Below are 22,945 nucleotides of genomic sequence, written 5' to 3' on the forward strand. Positions count from 1 at the left end.
GTGTCTCTGTACAACCATCTGGTGACACTCTGTGATGCTCTAAGCTCAGTGGCCACGTCTCTGCCTTTCTGTCACTCTTCCAGTCTCTCTGTGTCTCTGTACAACCATCTGGTGACACTCTGTGATGCTCTAAGCTCAGTGGCCACGTCTCTGCCTTTCTGTGACTCTTCCAGTCTCTCTGTGTCTCTGTACAACCTGCTGGTGACACTCTGTGATTCTCTAAGCCCAGTGGCCACTTCCCTGCCTTTCTGTGACTCTTCCAGTCTCTCTGTGTCTCTGTACAACCTGCTGGTGACACTCTGTGACTCTCTAAGTTCCGTGGTCACTTTTGTCTGAGAACCTCCTGCTTGCTGCCTCACCATGGTGCGGTGCTGCTGATCAATTGTTAGGTGTCTTGATCTCATGATGTCAAAATGTGCACAGCCTGATGATGAGGAGGACGGTTTTATACCAATTCTACCTGAACCTCAAAATGTATTGGGCGATTCATGGATCAAACACCTGTTGTGAATTTTGCCATTAAAAACTTCTTGTAAAGCGGGCTTTACACGCAACGATATCGGTCCCGATATCGCTAGCGTGGGCATCCGCCCCCATCTGTTGTGCGACACGGGCAAATTGCTGCCCGTGCCGCACAACATCGCCCAGACCCGTCACACATACTTACCTGCCCGGCGACATCGCTGTGACCGGCGAACCGCCTCCTTTCTAAGGGGGCGGTCCGTGCGGCGTCACAGCGACGTCACTGAGCGGCCGCCCAATAGCAGCGGAGGGGCGGAGCTGAGCGGCACGTAACATCCCGCCCACCTCCTTCCTTCCGCATAGCGGCCGGGAGGCAGGTAATAATAATAATAATAATTTTATTCATTTATATAGCGCTATTAATTCCACAGCGCTTTACATACATTGGCAACACTGTCCCGATTGGGGCGCACAATCTTGAGTCCCTATCTGTATGTCTTTGGAGTGTGGGAGGAAACCGGAGAACCCGGAGGAAACCCACGCAAACACGGGGAGAACATACAAACTCCTTGTAAGGAGAGGTTCCTCGTTCCTGCGGCGTCACATGGTGCGATGTGTGCTGCCGGAGGAACGAGGAACAACTGCTGCAGTAACGATTTGTGAGAATGGACCCCCATGTCACCGATGAGCGATTTTGCACGTTTTTTGCAACGATGCAAAATCGCTCATAGGTGTCACACGCAGCGGCATCGCTAATGCGGCCGGATGTGCGTCACCAATTCCGTGACCCCAACGAGTTCGCATTAGCGATGTCGCAGCGTGTAAAGCGGCCTTTAGAGAACAGCAAGTTCTGCTGAAACATTGAACAGTTGGACATGAGCGTCCATAAGATTAGAGAAGGGCACATTAAGGTCCCCTGAGAAGGTCAGAGGGCAGTGTAGGTTCATCCGGAAACTTCACCTGAAATCCTAATATCCTGAACTTTTAGTGAATAGTGAACTTTGCATCAAGATACCTCCGCTGTCAGTGACTGAGGGAAAACACTTGTATCCCATCTAGATCATGGTTTTTGGTGAGGAGTCGGGACTCCAGACTGATACAATGTATCGGTGCAGGTAAAATGTGACAAACTATCAGGACAGGAGGGAGATTTGTGCTGCTGATGGGTTGGATTGTCTGCAGGGCTTAAGGTCCAGTCACACTAAACAACTTACCAGCGATCCCAACAACGATAGGGATCGCTGGTAAGTTGCTAGGAGGTTGCTGGTGAGATGTCACACTGCGACGCTCCAGCGATCCCACCAGCAACCTGACCTGGCAGGGATCGCTGCAGCGTGGCTACACGAGTTGCTGGTGAGCTCAGCAGCAACCAGTGACCAGCCCCCAGCGCCGCGTGGAAGATGCTGCGCTTGGTAACTAAGGTAAATATCGGGTAACCAACCCGATATTTACCTTGGTTACCAGTGCACGGAGCTACACGTGCAGAGAACAGGGAGCAGCGCACACTGAGCGCTGGCTCCCTGCTCTCCTAGTTACAGCACACATCGGGTTAATTAACCCAATGTGTCCTGCAGCTACATGTGCACAGAGCAGGGAGCAGCGCACAATGCTTAGCGTTGGCTCCTTGCTCTCCTAGCTACAACACACATCGGGTTAATTAACCCGATGTGTACTGCAGCTACATGTGCACAGAGCAGGAGCCGGCACTGACAGTGAGAGCGGCGGAGGCTGGTAACAAAGGTAAATATCGGGTAACCAAGGACAGGGCTTCTTGGTTACCCGATGTTTACATTGGTTACCAGCCTCCGCAGAAGCCGGCTCCTGCTGCCTGCACATTCAGTTGTTGCTGTCTCGCTGTCACACACAGCGATCTGTGCTTCACAGCGGGACAGCAACAACTAAAAAATGGCCCAGGACATTCAGCAACAACCAACGACCTCACAGCAGGGGCCAGGTTGTTGCTGGATGTCACACACAGCAACATCGCTAGCAACGTCACAAAAGTTGTTCGTTAACAGCGATGTTGCTAGCGATGTTGCTTAGTGTGACGGGGCCTTTAGGATTGTCTACAGGGTTTAGGATTGTCTGCAGGGCACTGGATTGTCTGCAGGGTTTAGGATTGTCTGCAGGGCACTGGATTGTCTGCAGGGTTTAGGATAGTCTGCAGGGCGCTGGATTGTCTGCAGGGTTTAGGATAGTCTGCAGGGCACTGGATTGTCTGCAGGGCACTGGATTGTCTGCAAGGCTCTGGATTGTCTGCAGGGCTCTGGATTGTCTGCAGGGCTCTGGATTGTCTGCAGGGCTCTGGATTGTCTGCAGGGCACTGGATTGTCTGCAGGGTTTAGGATAGTCTGCAGGGCACTGGATTGTCTGCAAGGCTCTGGATTGTCTGCAGGGCTCTGGATTGTCTGCAGGGCTCTGGATTGTTTGCAGGGCTCTGGATTGTCTGCAGGGCTCTGGATTGTCTGCAGGGCTCTGGATTGTCTGCAGGGCACTGGATTGTCTGCAAGGCACTGGATTGTCTGCAGGGCACTGGATTGTCTGCAGGGCTTAGGATTGTCTGCAGGGTTTAGGATTGTCTGCAAGGCTCTGGATTGTCTGCAGGGCTCTGGATTGTCTGCAGGGCTCTGGATTGTCTGCAGGGCACTGGATTGTCTGCAAGGCACTGGATTGTCTGCAGGGCACTGGATTGTCTGCAGGGCTTAGGATTGTCTGCAGGGTTTAGGATTGTCTGCAAGGCTCTGGATTGTCTGCAGGGCTCTGGATTGTCTGCAGGGCTCTGGATTGTCTGCAGGGCACTGGATTGTCTGCAGGGCACAGGATTGTCTGCAAGGCACAGGATTGTCTGCAGGGCACTGGATTGTCTGCAGGGCACTGGATTGTCTGCAGGGCACAGGATTGTCTGCAGGGCACAGGATTGTCTGCAGGGCACAGGATTGTCTGCAGGGCACTGGATTGTCTGCAGGGCATTGATAGTCTGCAGGGCACAGGATTGTCTGCAGGGCTCTGGATTGTCTGCAGGGCACGGGATTGTCTGCAGGGCATTGATTGTCTGCAGGCCATACATTGTGCATGTGCAGGACTATATGAATTTGAGTTTTCAGTCTCTGGATATAGAGAAGAATAATCTGATTACTGACAGCAAGCAGAGATCTGACTACAAAGCTCGTGTGACCTGACCGTTTTCATTACGAGTGATTGTTTCTTTCCAGCAGGCGGTGCGGTGCGGTGCGGTGCTGTGCTGTGCGGTGTGGTGCTGTGCTGTGCGGTGCGGTGCGGTGCTGTGCGGTGTGGTGCGGTGCTGTGCTGTGCGGTGCGAGCTTTGTGCCGATCTCGGATGTTCCCTGTTATAGTTAATTCTGTATTCATTATTCTGAAACCTCAGAACTGAAATCTCAGTCATTTTGTGGAAATCCTTCCTACTTGTTGATGGTTTCCTCTGGCTCGCTGCAAGTCTGAAGTATAATGGCACCTAAAAACCAGCTCCTTAGTCAGGAATCCCCTCGCTCCTCAGAGAATGTCACAAATCTCAGCCAAATCTCAGCCACACAAACGCTTTATATGTCCCACTTATTTCCCTTCTGGGAATTCAAGCAAAAAAAAGTGCTATAAAATCAGGTTCAGTCCTAGATCACATAGATCTGCAATCAGTGGATCACTGCATCTCCAGATCACTGAGCCGTGTAATCAGGGTGATCACTGCATCTCCAGATCACTCAGCCTTGGGATCATCTCATCCTTACACCACTGAGCCGGGTGATCAGTTATATCTGGAGATCACTGAGCCGTGTGATCAGTCTCATCCTTAGATCACTGAGGCATGTGATCAGGGTGATGAGTTATATCTGGAGATCACTGAGCCGTGTGATCAGTCTCATCCTTAGATCACTGAGCCGGGTGATCAGTTATATCTGGAGATCACTGAGCCGTGTGATCAGTCTCATCCTTAGATCACTGAGGCATGTGATCAGGGTGATCAGTTATATCTGGAGATCACTGAGCCATGGGATCAATCTCATCCTTGGATCACTGAGGCATGTGATCAGGGAGATCAGTGTTGTTTATATTGTGTAACCATGGAGACACATAGATCAGTATATGACCTGCGCGCACAAACAGGAGGAGCTTCCACAACCTCTATTTCTCCAGTTACCTCCTATACCTGGGTCACGCACTAGAGCACATATATATATATATATATATATATATATATATATATATATATATACTGAGTGCGGATGTATGCAGAGAGGGGAGGTATTCAGCTCCGGCAAAAATTCAGAGCCCCCTGCACAATTGTCAGTTTTTCTGAATTTTATCTTTCTATTTGTGAGTAAAATGTGAATTGTTCTTTATTATATAATCTACTGACGACGTCTCCGAATTTCCAGCAATAAATTCTGTATTTATTTTCTGAAAATGAGAAATGGTGAAAATAACAGAACAATGCACAAATAATGCAAAGAAAACAAGTTCCTCATCATTTACACACAACAATATAATAATGTTTTATCTCAGGAAGATTCAGAAATCTATATTTTGTGGAATAACCATGATTTATAATCCCAGCTTTCCTGCGTCTTGGCCGCTTTCCTCCAGTCGTCACACTGGTTTTGGGTGACTTTATGCCACTCCTGGTGCAGAGGTGTAAGCAGATCTTCTTTGTTTGATGGCTTGTGGCTATCCATCTTCCTCTTGATTACACTCCAGAGGTTTTCAATAGGGTCCAGGTCTGGAGATTGGGCTGGCCATGACAGGGTTTTGTTGTTGTGTCCTTCATCCACAAAATATTGATTTCTGAATCTTCCTGAGATAAAACATTATTATATTGTTGTGTGTAAATGATGAGGAACTTGTTTTCTTTGCATTATTTGTGCATTGTTCTGTAATTTTCACCATTTCTCACTTTCAGAAAATAGAAAATTTATTGCTGGAAATTCGGAGACGTCGTCAGTAGCTTATAGAATAAAAGAGGAATTTACATTTTACTCAAAAATATAAAGAGAAAAACAGAAAAACAATTGTGCAGAGGTCTCTGAATTTTTGCCAGAGCTGTATGTACAGTGCCTTGCAAAAGTATTCAGCCCCTTGAATTTTTCAACCTTTTCCCACATTTCAGGCTTCAAACATAAAGATAAAATGTGAATGTTTTGGTGAAGAATCAACAAGTGACACAATTGTGAAGATGAAGGAAATTTATTGCTTATTTTACACTTTTTTAAAAAATAATAAACTGAAAATTGGGGCGTGCAATATTATTCATCCCCTGTAAGTGAATCCTTTGTAGCGCCCCCTTTTGCTGTGATTACAGCTGCAGTCTCTTGGGGTATGTGTCTATCAGTTTTGCACATGGAGAGGTGAAATTCTCGCCCATTCTTACTTTGTGAACAGCTGGAGCTGAGTGAGGTTGGATGGAGGCGTTTGTGAACAGACGTTTTCCGCTCTTTCCACAGATTCTCGATTGGGTTCAGGTCTGGGCTGTGACTTGGCCATTCTAACACCTGGATACGGTTATTTGTGAACCATTCCATTGTAGATTTTGCTTTATGTTTGGGATCATTGTCTTGTTAGAAGACAAATCTCCGTCCCAGTCTCAGATCTTTTGCAGACTCCAACAGGTTTTCTTCAAGAATGGTCCTGTATTTGGCTCCATCCATCTTCCCATCAATTTTACCCATCTTCCCTGTCCCTGCTGAAGAAAAGCAGGCCCAAACCATGATGCTGCCTCCACCATGTTTGACAGTGGGGATGGTGTGTTCAGGGTGATGAGCTGTGTTGCTTTTATCATTTTGTATTGTGCCCAGATAGTGTGATTTTGGTTTCCTCTGAGCAGAGCCCCTTCTTCCACATGTTTGGGGTCTCCAGGTGGCTTGTGGCAAACTTTAAACAACACTTTTTATGGATATGTTTGAGAAATGGCTTCTTCTTGCCACTCTTCCATAAAGGCAAGATTTGTGCAGTGTACGGCTGATTGTTGTGCTATGGACAGACTCTCCCACCTCAGCTGTAGATCTCTGCAGATCATCCAGAGGGATCATGGGCCTCTTGGCTGCATCTCTGATCAGTCTTCTCCTTGTGTGAGATGACAGTTTGGATGGACGGCCGGGTCTTGGTAGATTTGCAGGGGTATGATGCTCCTTCCATTTCAATATGATCGCTTGCACAGGGCTTCTTGGGGTGTTTAAAGTTGTGGAAATCTTTTTGTAACCAAATCCAGCTTTAATCTTCTCCACAACAGTATCACGGACCTGCCTGTTGTGTTCCTTGGTCTTCATGATGCTCTCTGCGCTTTAAGGTCCAGTCACACTAAGCAACTTACCAGCGATCCCAACAACGATAGGGATCGCTGGTAAGTTGCTAGGAGGTTGCTGGTGAGCTGTCACACTGCGACGCTCCAGCGATCCCACCAGCAACCTGACCTGGCAGGGATCGCTGGAGCGTGGCTACACGAGTTGCTGGTGAGCTCACCAGCAACCAGTGACCAGCCCCCAGTCTCCTAGTTACAGCACACATCAGGTTAATTAACCCGATGTGTGCTGCAGCTAAATGTGCACAGAGCAGGGAGCAGCGCACACTGCTTAGCGCTGGCTCCCTGCTCTCCTAGTTACAGCACACATCGGGTTAATTGCCTGATGTGTGCTGCAGCTACATGTGCACAGAGCAGGAGCCGGCAGTGACAGTGAGAGCGGCGGAGGCTGGTAACAAAGGTAAATATCGGGTAACCAAGGACAGGGCTTCTTGGTTACCCGATGTTTACATTGGTTACCAGCCTCTGCAGAAGCTGGCTCCCTGCTCACTGCACATTTAGTTGTTGCTGTCTCGCTGTCACACACAGCGATCTGTGCTTCACAGCGGGACAGCAACAACTAAAAAATGGCCCAGGACATTCAGCAACAACCAGCGACCTCACAGCAGGGGCCAGGTTGTTGCTGGATGTCACACACAGCAACATCGCTAGCAACGTCACAAAAGTTGTTCGTTACCAGCGATGTTGCTAGCGATGTTGCTTAGTGTGACGGGGCCTTTACACAGACCCCTGAGCCTATCACAGAGCAGGGGCATTATACGGAGACTTCATTACACACAGGGGCTTATATTTATCATCATCAGTCATTTAGGACAACATTGCATCATTCAGAGACCCTCAATCACCTTCTGGAGGGAGTTGCTGCACTGAAAGTAAAGGGGATGAATAATATTGCACGCCACAATTTTCAGTTATTTATTTATTACAAAAGTATAAAATAAGCAATAAATTTCCTTCCTCTTCACAATTGTGTCACTTGTTGTTGATTCTTCACCAGAACATTAACATTTTCTCTTTGAAGCCTGAAATGTGGGAAAAGGTTGAAAAATTCAACAAGGCTCTGCATATACTGTATTACTGTATATGAATTTTATATATATATATATATATATATATATATATATACACTGAATGTGGAGGTGGTGATAGCTGTGTCTAAACCTCCCCTGGGTCCTCAGGTCTCCATAGGGCAGAGATGAGTTGTTTTTCCTCTTCTAGATGGGCCCGGATTCGCATTATATTTTGGGTGCAGTCGCTCTCCAGGGGGTGGAGGGACGTTATCTCCGGATAATAAGCTGTGACCACAAGATGACAGTGATGGGATGATCCTTTAGAATCTGCTCCTAAAGTCATAATTGCCGTGTTTTCTGGAATCAGGGGACACACGAAGAAGATCGAGCGGCCGAGAGGAAGAAGACGAGGAACTGCAGAGACGCCGACAACTCCAGGAAGAACAATTAATGAAGGTGAGAACCAACCGGCCTCATACAGATCTCTCCACCTATTATCTGCCTCTCTGCAAATGGTACAGTCTGGTCTGCACCTAAAAATCTGCCTCCCTGTAGATGGTACAGTCTGGTCTCTACTTTGTAACATCCCTGTGTAGATGGTACAGTCTGGTTTCCACCTTGCCTTATCCCCCTCTAAATGGTACAGTCAGGTATCCACCTTGTAATATCCCCCTGCAAATGGTACAGCCTCATCTCCACCTTGTAATATCTCTCTGTAAATGGTACAGTCTAGTCTTTACATTGTAACATCCTCCTCTAAATGGTACAGTCTGGTCTCCACCTTGTAACATAACCCTGTACATAGTACAGTCTGGTCACAATCTTGTAACATCCCCCTGTAAATGGTACAGTCTGGTCTCCACCTTGTAATATCCCCCTGTAAATGGTACAGTCTGATCTCCACCTTGTAATATTCCCCTGTAAATGGTTTAGTCTGGTCTCCACCTTGTAATATCCCCCTGTAAATGGTTTAGTCTGGTCTCCACCTTGTAATATCCCCCTCTAAATGGTACAGTCAGGGCTTCACCTAAAAAACTGCCTTCCTGTAAATGGCACAGTCTGGTCTCTACATTGTAACATCCCCCTGTAAATGGTACAGTCTGGGCTAGACATTGTAACATCCCCCTCTAAATGGTACAGTCTGGTCTCCGCCTTGTAACACCCCTCCTGTAAATGGCACAGTCTGGTCCCTACATTGTAACATCCTCATGTAAATTGTAGTCTGGTCACCACCTTGTAATATTCCCCTGTAAATGGTACAGTCTGGGCTCCACACTGTAACATCCCATTCTAAATGGTACAGTATGGGCTCTACATTGTAACATAACCCTGTACATGGTATAGTCTGGTCACAACCTTGTAACATCCCCCTGTAAATGGTACAGTCTGGTCTCTAAAATGTTATTTTTCCCTGTAAATGGTACAGTCTGGTCACTTTACATTGTAACGTCCCCTTGTAAATGATACAGTCTGCGTTCCACATTGTAACATCCCCCTCTACATGGTTTCTGGGCTACACCTTGTAATGTCCCCCTGTAAATGGTACAGTCTGCATTCCACATTGTAATGTTCCCCTGTAAATGGTACAGTCTGGTCTCTAAATTATAAAGTTTCCCAGTAAATGGTACAGTCCGCGTTCCACATTGTAACATCCCCCTGTAAATGGTACAGTCTAGGCTCCACATTGTAACATCCCCCTGTAAATGGTACAGTCTGGACTCCATATTGTAACACCCCCTTGTAAATGGTACAGTCTGGGCTCTACATTGTAATGTCCTCCTGTAAATGGTACAGTCAGGGCTCCACATTGTAACATCCCCCTGTAAATGGCACAGTCTGGTCTCTACATTGTAACATCCCCCTGTAAATGGTACAGTCTGGGCTAGACATTGTAACATCCCCCTCTAAATGGTACAGTCTGGTCTCCGCCTTGTAACACCCCTCCTGTAAATGGCACAGTCTGGTCCCTACATTGTTACATCCTCATGTAAATTGTAGTCTGGTCACCACCTTGTAATATCCCCCTGTAAATGGTACAGTCTGGGCTCCACATTGTAACATCCCCCTGTAAATGGTACAGTCCGCGTTCCACATTGTAACATCCCCCTGTAAATGGTACATTCTGGGCTCCTCATTGTAACAGTTTATGCTCTTGTCTCCCTGACACCCATTTTCCCTTATTAGTAAATAGTTGTCGGGGGCAGCCGTCTTCTCGTCCCTTGTAGCCGCCGGTCGCGTCTTCTCGTCCCTTGTAGCCGCCGGTCGCGTCTTCTCGTCCCTTGTAGCCGCCGGTCGCATGGTGGCCGGGATAGTTGGGGTTAATCTTCCAGGTTTCTGTGTTTGTTCTTCAGCTGAATTCGGGTCTTGGGCAACTGATCCTGAAAGAAGAGAAGGAAAATCGCGAGAGGCCGCAGTCCGCCAGCAAGTACGACCCCGCGCCGCTGTCCTGTAAGCATGAGGAGTATATAGCTATATACCCAGGGGTGCGCACAACAAGGGCCTGTGGATATACGGGGGTCCGAGGTACAACCCTCCTCAGTAATCAGTATACGGGGGTCCGAGGTACAACCCTCCTCAGTAATCAGTATACGGGGGTCCGAGATCCCTCCTCAGTAATCAAGATACGGGGGTCCGAGGTACAACCCTCCTCAGTAATCAGTATACGGGGGTCCGAGGTACAACCCTCCTCAGTAATCAGTATACGAGGGTCCGAGGTACAACCCTCCTCAGTAATCAGTATACGGGGGTCCGAGGTACAACCCTCCTCAGTAATCAGTATATGGGGGTCCGAGGTACAACCCTCCTCAGTAATCAAGATACGGGGGTCCGAGGTACAACCCTCCTCAGTAATCAGTATACGGGGGTCCGAGGTACAACCCTCCTCAGTAATCAGTATATGGGGGTCCGAGGTACAACCCTCCTCAGTAATCAGTATACGGGGGTCCGAGGTACAACCCTCCTCAGTAATCAGTATACGGGGGTCCGAGGTACAGCCCATATTGGTCATGCAGACCCTCGTATCTCGGTGCTGTCAGTGGGGTCTATTTCTGATGCGTTAATGTTTTTTCATCCTTTCAGCGCTTCGCTCTGATGCCTCTAAGACCTCGTCGCTCCCGGGGTACGGACGGAACGGCCTCCATCGGGTACGGCTGACTTCACATTTTGCTGTTTTCTCTCTGGGCGCACATTACGGCTCCCGCCATTCTTGGCTTTGTTACACCCGATCCCTGTAGACTGTATTAAACGTTCGCTGTCTCAATACGTTTTCCAGGGGGCGCTATACATTAGAGTCTGTGGAATAGTTACTTTATCCCTAACCTCTAATTAGTGTCCACGTCTTATAATGATGAGATTCATATTCTTCTAATAGTGAAGTGTCGCCCCCCGCAGGCCGCCCTACGTATCGGGTGGAGTTTGGCTGTCATGGTGGAGTGTCCCTTTAAATTCTACTTGGAATGTTCCCCACATCATGGAGTGCTGGCGCCCCGATACTCTGGGCTGTCTGCAGCTGCGGCGCTATGATCTTTACATGCGGTGACCCCATTTTCTTGTATTGGGGTTTATTTTCTTTTTTTTGTTTTGCAGCCGATGTCCACGGATTTCGTCCAGTACGACAGTTACGCAGACGTCAGCGGCGGCGTCCGAGGTGAGAGGCTCCTGATGAATGTATAGTAATGTGTAGGGTAGTGACGGGTCGCACGCCCTCCGCTCACCTCCGCTCTCTCTTCTTTCCTTGCAGATTATCAGGTAGGTGTCTCCGTGTCTGGCGCCTGCTCATGTAAGTCGTCTTCTGCGCATGTTATTGCTCCATGTCGCCCCTTGTGGTGAGAGGTGGTATTGTTAGTCCTGTGTGCAGATAGAACCCCGCGGAGTGTGAGATAGAACCCCGCGGAGTGTGAGATAGAACCCCGCGGAGTGTGAGATAGAACCCCGCGGAGTGTGAGATAGAACCCCGCGGAGTGTGAGAGAGAACCCTGCGGAGTGTGAGAGAGAACCCCGCGAAGTGTGAGAGAGAACCCCGCGAAGTGTGAGATAGAACCCCGCGAAGTGTGAGATAGAACCCCGCGGAGTGTGTGCTCCCTTTATTTCCCTCCTGATTTTAGCATAGCGCTAGCTTAGTTGCAGTGTATAGTGGGGGCTGCAGCGGTGGTGCGTTATGTAAACCGCAACAATGTGTGCTGGTGCATTGTGTGTGCAGGAGTCCAGCGCTGCTCTGTCCATGGTATATAGCACTGCTGTGCAGGAGTCCAGCGTTGCTCTGTCCATGGTATATAGCACTGCTGTGCAGGAGTCCAGCGCTGCTCTGTCCATGGTATATAGCACTGCTGTGCAGGAGTCCAGCGCTGCTCTGTCCATGGTATATAGCACTGCTGTGCAGGAGTCCAGCGCTGCTCTGTCCATGGTATATAGCACTGCTGTGCAGGAGTCCAGCGCTGCTCTGTCCATGGTATATAGCACTGCTGTGCAGGAGTCCAGCGCTGCTCTGCCCATGGCATATAGCACTACTGTGCAGGAGTCCAGTGCTGCTCTGTCCATGGTATATAGCACTACTGTGCAGGAGTCCAGTGCTGCTCTGTCCATGGTATATAGCACTACTGTGCAGAAGTCCAGTGCTGCTCTGTCCATGGCATGTAGCACTGCTGTGCAGGAGTCCAGCGCTGCTCTGCCCACGGCATATAGCACTGCTGTGCAGGAGTCCAGCGCTGCTCTGCCCACGGCATATAGCACTGCTGTGCAGGAGTCCAGCGCTGCTCTGTCCATTGTGTATAGCACTGCTGTGCAGGAGTCCAGCGCTGCTCTGTCCATTGTATATAGCACTGCTGTGCAGGAGTCCAGCGATGCCTCCTCCATCTTATATAGCACTGCTGTGCAGGAGTCCAGCGATGCCTCCTCCATCTTTCATCGCACTGCTGTGCAGGAGTCCAGCGCTGCTCTGCCCATGGCATATAGCACTGCTGTGCAGGAGTCCAGCGCTGCTCTGCCCATGGCATATAGCACTGCTGTGCAGGAGTCCAGCGCTGCTCTGTCCATTGTATATAGCACTGCTGTGCAGGAGTCCAGCGCTGCTCTGCCCATGGCATATAGCACTGCTGTGCAGGAGTCCAGCGCTGCTCTGCCCATGGCATATAGCACTGCTGTGCAGGAGTCCAGCGCTGCTCTGCCCATGGCATATAGCACTGCTGTGCAGGAGTCCAGCGCTGCTCTGCCCATGGCATATAGCACTGCTGTGCAGGAGTCCAGCGCTGCTCTGCCCATGGCATATAGCACTGCTGTGCAGGAGTCCAGCGCTGCTCTGCCCATGGCATATAGCACTGCTGTGCAGGAGTCCAGCGCTGCTCTGCCCATGGCATATAGCACTGCTGTGCAGGAGTCCAGCGCTGCTCTGCCCATGGCATATAGCACTGCTGTGCAGGAGTCCAGCGCTGCTCTGCCCATGGCATATAGCACTGCTGTGCAGGAGTCCAGCGCTGCTCTGCCCATGGCATATAGCACTGCTGTGCAGGAGTCCAGCGCTGCTCTGCCCATGGCATATAGCACTGCTGTGCAGGAGTCCAGCGCTGCCTCCTCCATCTTGCGCGCTAATTTGGTCGAAAAAAAAAACGATTCACGAAATATAGCCACAAACATCAATAATTAATTACATAATAATCTTTATTACATCAAAAATTTAAAAATGCAGCAAGGAAAACTGACAACACAAGGAGAGATGGGTCCGGCACAGCCAAACAGCAAGACCATGCTAAATAACAACACGAAATATCAACTCGTAGATTGAAAATGTATATATATGTAATTGTTTAAACTATAAAAAGTATGTAGGTCACGAGGTGGGAACAGCACAATGTCCAGCTGTGGATCATGAATAATTAAATAAGCTAATTAGCAGCTATAAATAAATATCCCAATATAAAGTGCAAAAGTTCTAAAAGGTAAAGTAGCAGCAGTGCATGGAAAAGAAAACCGCTATCACTGTACACACAATGCGCAAATCATGCTGCTAAAGTGCGAGAGTGTAACATGAAAACTAATTCACTCTACTCATCACATAATAGCTCCAATAAATAACAATAATATAGATATACACATTTTTTTTTAATCAAAATAAATAAATATAGCAGCCAATTATAATTGTAAATAATGCCCAGAATGCAATATGTGCAAGGAGCACACCATATAGACAGCATAATAGTGAAGTATATACGTAGTGACCCACCATAGTGATAATCATATAACAGGAGGAATCATAGAGAAGGTATGCATGGTATAACCATATATTATTATTATTATTATTATTATTATTATTATTAATTAATAATTAGATAATGCTGAAGGCAATTACCTGTAGTAATCAGAGCAACCTCTGTGCCAGCATCAAATCCCTACGCGCGTTTCGGCATGGGGGGGGGCAATGGATCCAGTAGTGTGGACCCCATTCTTGTCACATTGTGGCCCTAAGCTGCACTGAATCGCGGTCTCCCGGCTCACACCCTGCTCTTGTGCTGAGACCTCGGCTCGTCCTCTTGTCTGCATGTCCGCTGTGTGCCGAGACCTCGGCTCGTCCTCGTAGCTGCATGTCCGCTGTGTCATGGATCCCTCCCTGCTTTCTGTGTAACTAGTGCTTCTCTAAATGTTTTTCCACATAGTCACTACCAGATGGCCATGTTCCCGTCATGAGAATGGATAGGGGAGTGTCAATGCCTAACATGCTGGAGCCTAAGGCAAGTGTGCATGTACCCGGTGACGGTGCCGCCGGTGGTGGGTCTGCACGGGGGCACGACATCGTGGTGGAGGATCGGGGTTCTCTATAGGGGCCGGTTGGGTGATGCACTATCTCTGAAATGTTCACTAATCTACGTATAGATGTCACCTGCCGCCATTGTGCACTGTAATGGGGACGTGCCACGATTGGCCCTGTCTTATGCTGCCCTCTATAGGTTGTGAGGGTCTCCCACTCGTCCTCGTGTCCCTCACTGACCCTTCTTCTCGGATCTTTCTAGATTTATCCGTACGAGATGCTGCTGGTAACAAACCGAGGTCGGAACAAGATGCTGAGAGACGTGGACAGGACCAGGCTGGAGGTGAGGGGCACGGCCGCCCGTATGTGAGGGGCACGGCCGCCCGTATGTGAGGGGCACGGCCGCCCGTATGTGAGGGGCACGGCCGCCCGTATGTGAGGGGCACGGCCGCCCGTATGCGAGGGGCACGGCCGCCCGTATGTGAGGAGCACGGCCGCCCGTATGTGAGGGGCACGGCCGCCCGTATGTGAGGGGCACGGCCGCCCGTATGCGAGGGGCACGGCCGCCCGTATGCGAGGGGCACGGCCGCCCGTATGCGAGGGGCACGGCCGCCCGTATGCGAGGGGCACGGCCGCCCGTATGCGAGGGGCACGGCCGCCCGTATGCGAGGGGCACGGCCGCCCGTATGCGAGGGGCACGGCCGCCCGTATGCGAGGGGCACGGCCGCCCGTATGCGAGGGGCACGGCCGCCCGTATGCGAGGGGCACGGCCGCCCGTATGTGAGGGGCACGGCCGCCCGTATGTGAGGGGCACGGCCGCCCGTATGTGAGGGGCACGGCCGCCCGTATGTGAGGGGCACGGCCGCCCGTATGTGAGGGGCACGGCCGCCCGTATATAAGGGGCCACCATAGCGATATCCTGAGCGCCCACAGGCCACACCATGATGGAGCGTCTCCAGACCATTCCTGACCCCCGGACGTCCTTACTGCATTATTATGGGGGGCATATTCCAGGAAGGGAGGACAATGTCCATCATCTGGAAGTCACACACTCGCAGTATCGGCTTTATTGCCCAGTATTGTATCCGCATCAGGAGAGACGTCCTGGACCGTGACCCCGAATCTGCTGGGGTAACCTCTGCGCCCCTCACAGAACATCTCTTCAAACTATCACTAATGTCTGGAACCTCCCTGCTGCTGTCACATACGCCACAAACGCACCGATCCTGATGAAACCGTCCCTCGGCCCCACCTCTACGTCCACCTATCCCCCATATCACTGCGCCCCTTCACCCCCAAACTCCACAAATACCACGATGAGGCCAAACTCTCCTCCACCTCTCGTGTAACTCGCTCTTCAACAGCCTCCAATCCATCCACACTGCTCCACCGAAACTGCCCTGCCCAAAACTACTCATCACCTACTGCCCAAGATAAGACTATCCTCTATATTTCTCCTGGACCTGTCCTCTCCTTTCTAAATTACTCTGTCCTCCTCCTCCTGGACCTGTCCTCTGCCCTCTACATTACTCTGTGCTCCTCCTCCTAGACCTGTCCTCTGCCCTCTACATTACTCTGTCCTCCTCCTCCTAGACCTGTCCTCTGCCTTCTACATTACTCTGTGCTCCTCCTCCTGGACCTGTCCTCTGCCTTCTACATTACTCTGTCCTCCTCCTCCTGGACCTGTCCTCTGCCTTCTACATTACTCTGTGCTCCTCCTCCTGGACCTGTCCTCTGCCTTCTACATTACTCTGTGCTCCTCCTCCTGGACCTGTCCTCTGCCTTCTACATTACTCTGTGCTCCTCCTCCTAGACCTGTCCTCTGCCTTCTACATTACTCTGTGCTCCTCCTCCTGGACCTGTCCTCTGCCTTCTACATTACTCTGTGCTCCTCCTCCTAGACCTGTCCTCTGCCTTCTACATTACTCTGTCCTCCTCCTGGACCTGTCCTCTGCCCTCTACATTACTCTGTGCTCCTCCTCCTGGACCTGTCCTCTGCCCTCTACATTACTCTGTCCTCCTCCTCCTGGACCTGTTCTCTGCCTTCTACATTACTCTGTGCTCCTCCTCCTAGACCTGTCCTCTGCCTTCTACATTACTCTGTCCTCCTCCTGGACCTGTCCTCTGCCCTCTACATTACTCTGTGCTCCTCCTCCTAGACCTGTCCTCTGCCTTCTACATTACTCTGTGCTCCTCCTCCTGGACCTGTCCTCTGCCTTCTACATTACTCTGTGCTCCTCCTCCTGGACCTGTTCTCTGCCTTCTACATTACTCTGTGCTCCTCCTCCTAGACCTGTCCTCTGCCTTCTACATTACTCTGTCCTCCTCCTGGACCTGTCCTCTGCCCTCTACATTACTCTGTGCTCCTCCTCCTAGACCTGTCCTCTGCCTTCTACATTACTCTGTCCTCCTCCTGGACCTGTCCTCTGCCTTCTACATTACTCTGTGCTCCTCCTCCTAGACCTGTCCTCTGCCTTCTACATTACTCTGTGCTCCTCCTCCTGGAGCTGTCCTCTGCCTTCTACATTACTCTGTGCTCCTCCTCCTGGACCTGTCCTCTGCCTTCTATATTACTCTGTGCTCCTCCTTCTAGACCTGCCCTCTGCCCTCTACATTACTCTGTCCTCCTTCTCCTAGACCTGTCCTCTGCCTTCTACATTACTCTGTCCTCCTCCTGGACCTGTCCTCTGCCCTCTACATTACTCTGTGCTCCTCCTCCTGGACCTGTCCTCTGCCCTCTACATTACTTTGTGCTCCTCCTCCTGGACCTGTTCTCTGCCTTCTACATTACTCTGTGCTCCTCCTCCTAGACCTGTCCTCTGCCTTCTACATTACTCTGTCCTCCTCCTGGACCTGTCCTCTGCCCTCTACATTACTCTGTGCTCCTCCTCCTAGACCTGTCCTCTGCCTTCTACATTACTCTGTCCTCCTCCTGGACCTGTCCTCTGCCTTCTACATTACTCTGTGCTCTTCCTCCTAGACCTGTCCTCTGCCTTCTACATTACTCTGTGCTCCTCCTCCTGGAGCTGTCCTCTGCCTTCTACATTACTCTGTGCTCCTCCTCCTGGACCTGTCCTCTGCCTTCTATATTACTCTGTGCTCCTCCTTCTAGACCTGCCCTCTTCCCTCTACATTACTCTGTCCTCCTTCTCCTAGACCTGTCCTCTGCCTTCTACATTACTCTGTGCTCCTCCTCCTAGACCTATCCTCTGCCTTCTACATTACTCTGTGCTCCTCCTCCTAGACCTGTCCTCTGCCTTCTACATTACTCTGTGCTCCTCCTCCTAGACCTGTCCCCTGCCTTCTACATTACTCTGTGCTCCTCCTCCTGGACCTGTCCTCTGCCCTCTACATTACTCTGTGCTCCTCCTCCTAGACCTGTCCTCTGCCTTCTACATTACTCTGTGCTCCTCCTCCTGGACCTGTCCTCTGCCTTCTACATTACTCTGTGCTCCTCCTCCTGGACCTGTCCTCTGCCTTCTACATTACGCTGTGCTCCTCCTCCTGGACCTGTCCTCTGCCTTCTACATTACTCTGTCCTCCTCCTTCTAGACCTGTCCTCTGCCTTCTACATTACTCTGTGCTCCTCCTCCTGGACCTGTCCTCTGCCTTCTACATTACTCTGTGCTCCTCCTCCTGGACCTGTCCTCTGCCCTTTACATTACTCTGTGCTCCTCCTCCTAGACCTGTCCTCTGCCTTCTACATTACTCTGTCCTCCTCCTGGACCTGTCCTCTGCCCTCTACATTACTCTGTGCTCCTCCTCCTGGACCTGTTCTCTGCCTTCTACATTACTCTGTGCTCCTCCTCCTAGACCTGTCCTCTGCCTTCTACATTACTCTGTCCTCCTCCTGGACCTGTCCTCTGCCCTCTACATTACTCTGTGCTCCTCCTCCTAGACCTGTCCTCTGCCTTCTACATTACTCTGTCCTCCTCCTGGACCTGTCCTCTGCCTTCTACATTACTCTGTGCTCCTCCTCCTAGACCTGTCCTCTGCCTTCTACATTACTCTGTGCTCCTCCTCCTGGAGCTGTCCTCTGCCTTCTACATTACTCTGTGCTCCTCCTCCTGGACCTGTCCTCTGCCTTCTATATTACTCTGTGCTCCTCCTTCTAGACCTGCCCTCTGCCCTCTACATTACTCTGTACTCCTTCTCCTAGACCTGTCCTCTGCCTTCTACATTACTCTGTGCTCCTCCTCCTAGACCTATCCTCTGCCTTCTACATTACTCTGTGGTCCTCCTCCTAGACTTGTCCTCTGCCCTCTACATTACTCTGTGCTCGTCCTCCTAGACCTGTCCTCTGCCTTCTACATTACTCTGTGCTCCTCCTCCTAGACCTATCCTCTGCCTTCTACATTACTCTGTGCTCCTCCTCCTAGACCTGTCCTCTGCCCTCTACATTACTCTGTCCTCCTCCTCCTAGACCTGTCCTCTGCCTTCTACATTACTTTGTGCTCCTCCTTCTAGACCTGTCCTCTGCCTTCTACATTACTCTATGCTCCTCCTCCTGGACCTGTCCTCTGCCTTCTACATTACTCTATCCTCCTGGACCTGTCCTCTGCCTTCTATATTACTCTGTCCTCCTCCTCCTAGACCTGTCCTCTGCCTTCTACATTACTCTGTGCTCCTCCTTCTAGATCTGTCCTCTGCCTTCTACATTACTCTGTGCTCCTCCTCCTGGACCTGTCCTCTGCCTTCTACATTACTCTGTGCTCCTCCTCCTGGACCTGTCCTCTGCCTTCTACATTACTCTGTGCTCCTCCTTCTAGACCTGTCCTCTGCCTTCTACATTACTCTGTGCTCCTCCTTCTAGACCTGTCCTCTGCCTTCTACATTACTCTGTCCTCCTCCTCCTAGACCTGTCCTCTGCCTTCTACATTACTCTGTGCTCCTCCTCCTGGACCTGTCCTCTCCCTTCTACATTACTCTGTCCTCCTCCTCCTAGACCTGTCCTCTGCCTTCTACATTACTCTGTGCTCCTCCTTCTAGATCTGTCCTCTGCCTTCTACATTACTCTGTCCTCCTCCTCCTGGACCTGTCCTCTGCCTTCTACATTACTCTGTGCTCCTCCTCCTAGACCTGTCCTCTGCCTTCTACATTACTCTGTGCTCCTCCTCCTGGACCTGTCCTCTGCCTTCTACATTACTCTGTGCTCCTCCTCCTGGACCTGTCTTCTACCTTCTACATTACTCTTATCTCCTCCTCCTAGACCTGTCCTCTGCCTTCTACATTACTCTGTGCTCCTCCTCCTAGACCTGTCCCCTGCCTTCTACATTACTCTGTGCTCCTCCTCCTGGACCTGTCCTCTGCCTTCTACATTACTCTGTGCTCCTCCTCCTAGACCTGTCCTCTGCCTTCTACATTACTCTGTGCTCCTCCTCCTGGACCTGTCCTCTGCCTTCTACATTACTCTGTGCTCCTCCTCCTGGACCTGTCCTCTGCCTTCTACATTACTCTGTGCTCCTCCTCCTAGTCCTGTCCTCTGCCTTCTACATTACTCTTTGCTCCTCCTCCTAGACCTGTCCTCTGCCTTCTACATTACTCTGTGCTCCTCCTCCTGGACCTGTCCTCTGCCTTCTACATTACTCTGTCCTCCTCCTTCTAGACCTGTCCTCTGCCTTCTACATTACTCTGTCCTCCTCCTTCTAGACCTGTCCTCTGCCTTCTACATTACTCTGTGCTCCTCCTTCTAGACCTGTCCTCTGCCTTCTACATTACTCTGTGTTCCTCCTCCTGGACCTGTCCTCTGCCTTCTACATTACTCTGTCCTCCTCCTTCTAGACCTGTCCTCTGCCTTCTACATTACTCTGTGCTCCTCCTCCTAGACCTGTCCTCTGCCTTCTACATTACTCTGTGCTCCTCCTCCTGGACCTGTCCTCTGCCTTCTACATTACTCTGTGCTCCTCCTCCTGGACCTGTCCTCTGCCTTCTACATTACGCTGTGCTCCTCCTCCTGGACCTGTCCTCTGCCTTCTACATTACTCTGTCCTCCTCCTTCTAGACCTGTCCTCTGCCTTCTACATTACTCTGTGCTCCTCCTCCTGGACCTGTCCTCTGCCTTCTACATTACTCTGTGCTCCTCCTCCTAGTCCTGTCCTCTGCCTTCTACATTACTCTGTGCTCCTCCTCCTAGACCTGTCCTCTGCCTTCTACATTACTCTGTGCTCCTCCTCCTGGACCTGTCCTCTGCCTTCTACATTACTCTGTCCTCCTCCTTCTAGACCTGTCCTCTGCCTTCTACATTACTCTGTGCTCCTCCTTCTAGACCTGTCCTCTGCCTTCTACATTACTCTGTGCTCCTCCTCCTAGACCTGTCCTCTGCCTTCTACATTACTCTGTGCCCCTCCTTCTAGACCTGTCCTCTGCCTTCTACATTACTCTGTGCTCCTCCTTCTAGACCTGTCCTCTGCCTTCTACATTACTCTGTGCTCCTCCTCCTGGACCTGTCCTCTGCCTTCTACATTACTCTGTCCTCCTCCTTCTAGACCTGTCCTCTTCCTTCTACATTACTCTGTGCTCCTCCTCCTAGACCTGTCCTCTGCCTTCTGCATTACTCTGTCCTCCTCCTAGACCTGTCCTCTGCCTTCTACATTACTCTGTGCTCCTCCTCCTGGACCTGTCCTCTGCCTTCTACATTACTCTGTCCTCCTCCTCCTGGACCTGTCCTCACCCTTCTACATTACTCTGTCCTCCTCCTCCTGGACCTGTCCTCTGCCTTCTACATTACTCTGTCCTCCTCCTAGACCTGTCCTCTGCCTTCTACATTACTCTGTCCTCCTCCTCCTCCTAGACCTGTCCTCTGCCTTCTACATTACTCTGTCCTCCTCCTCCTGGACCTGTCCTCACCCTTCTACATTACTCTGTCCTCCTCCTCCTGGACCTGTCCTCTGCCTTCTACATTACTCTGTCCTCCTCCTAGACCTGTCCTCTGCCTTCTACATTACTCTGTCCTCCTCCTCCTCCTAGACCTGTCCTCTGCCTTCTACATTACTCTGTCCTCCTCCTCCTAGACCTGTCCTCTGCCCTCTACATTACTCTGTCCTCCTCCTTCTAGACCTGTCCTCTGCCTTCTACATTACTCTGTGCTCCTCCTTCTAGACCTGTCCTCTGCCTTCTACATTACTCTGTGCTCCTCCTCCTGGACCTGTCCTCTGCCTTCTACATTACTCTGTGCTCCTCCTCCTGGACCTGTCCTCTTCCTTCTACATTACGCTGTGCTCCTCCTCCTGGACCTGTCCTCTGCCTTCTACATTACTCTGTCCTCCTCCTTCTAGACCTGTCCTCTGCCTTCTACATTACTCTGTGCTCCTCCTCCTGGACCTGTCCTCTGCCTTCTACATTACTCTGTGCTCCTCCTCCTAGTCCTGTCCTCTGCCTTCTACATTACTCTGTGCTCCTCCTCCTAGACCTGTCCTCTGCCTTCTACATTACTCTGTGCTCCTCCTCCTGGACCTGTCCTCTGCCTTCTACATTACTCTGTCCTCCTCCTTCTAGACCTGTCCTCTGCCTTCTACATTACTCTGTGCTCCTCCTTCTAGACCTGTCCTCTGCCTTCTACATTACTCTGTGCTCCTCCTCCTAGACCTGTCCTCTGCCTTCTACATTACTCTGTGCCCCTCCTTCTAGACCTGTCCTCTGCCTTCTACATTACTCTGTGCTCCTCCTTCTAGACCTGTCCTCTGCCTTCTACATTACTCTGTGCTCCTCCTCCTGGACCTGTCCTCTGCCTTCTACATTACTCTGTCCTCCTCCTTCTAGACCTGTCCTCTTCCTTCTACATTACTCTGTGCTCCTCCTCCTAGACCTGTCCTCTGCCTTCTGCATTACTCTGTCCTCCTCCTAGACCTGTCCTCTGCCTTCTACATTACTCTGTGCTCCTCCTCCTGGACCTGTCCTCTGCCTTCTACATTACTCTGTCCTCCTCCTCCTGGACCTGTCCTCACCCTTCTACATTACTCTGTCCTCCTCCTCCTGGACCTGTCCTCTGCCTTCTACATTACTCTGTCCTCCTCCTAGACCTGTCCTCTGCCTTCTACATTACTCTGTCCTCCTCCTCCTCCTAGACCTGTCCTCTGCCTTCTACATTACTCTGTCCTCCTCCTCCTGGACCTGTCCTCACCCTTCTACATTACTCTGTCCTCCTCCTCCTGGACCTGTCCTCTGCCTTCTACATTACTCTGTCCTCCTCCTAGACCTGTCCTCTGCCTTCTACATTACTCTGTCCTCCTCCTCCTCCTAGACCTGTCCTCTGCCTTCTACATTACTCTGTCCTCCTCCTCCTAGACCTGTCCTCTCCCCTCTACATTACTCTGTCCTCCTCCTTCTAGACCTGTCCTCTGCCTTCTACATTACTCTGTGCTCCTCCTTCTAGACCTGTCCTCTGCCTTCTACATTACTCTGTGCTCCTCCTCCTAGACCTGTCCTCTGCCT

General features: G+C 50.7%; 1 protein-coding gene across 1 annotated transcript in view; it reads left to right on the forward strand.

Moving 5' to 3' along the window:
* ABLIM1 (actin binding LIM protein 1) overlaps positions 1–22,945 on the forward strand; it is a 331,013-nt gene that overhangs the window by 303,003 nt on the left and 5,065 nt on the right. Inside the window, exons 13-19 of the mRNA XM_075348153.1 lie at positions 8,147–8,235; positions 10,131–10,227; positions 10,858–10,922; positions 11,365–11,425; positions 11,519–11,526; positions 14,424–14,498; positions 14,778–14,858. Coding sequence (XP_075204268.1) covers positions 8,147–8,235; positions 10,131–10,227; positions 10,858–10,922; positions 11,365–11,425; positions 11,519–11,526; positions 14,424–14,498; positions 14,778–14,858 — 476 coding nt within the window. The remainder of the gene's footprint in view (positions 1–8,146; positions 8,236–10,130; positions 10,228–10,857; positions 10,923–11,364; positions 11,426–11,518; positions 11,527–14,423; positions 14,499–14,777; positions 14,859–22,945) is intronic.

Source organism: Anomaloglossus baeobatrachus, chromosome 5, assembly GCF_048569485.1.
Source record: "Anomaloglossus baeobatrachus isolate aAnoBae1 chromosome 5, aAnoBae1.hap1, whole genome shotgun sequence".
Lineage (NCBI taxonomy): Eukaryota > Metazoa > Chordata > Amphibia > Anura > Aromobatidae > Anomaloglossus > Anomaloglossus baeobatrachus.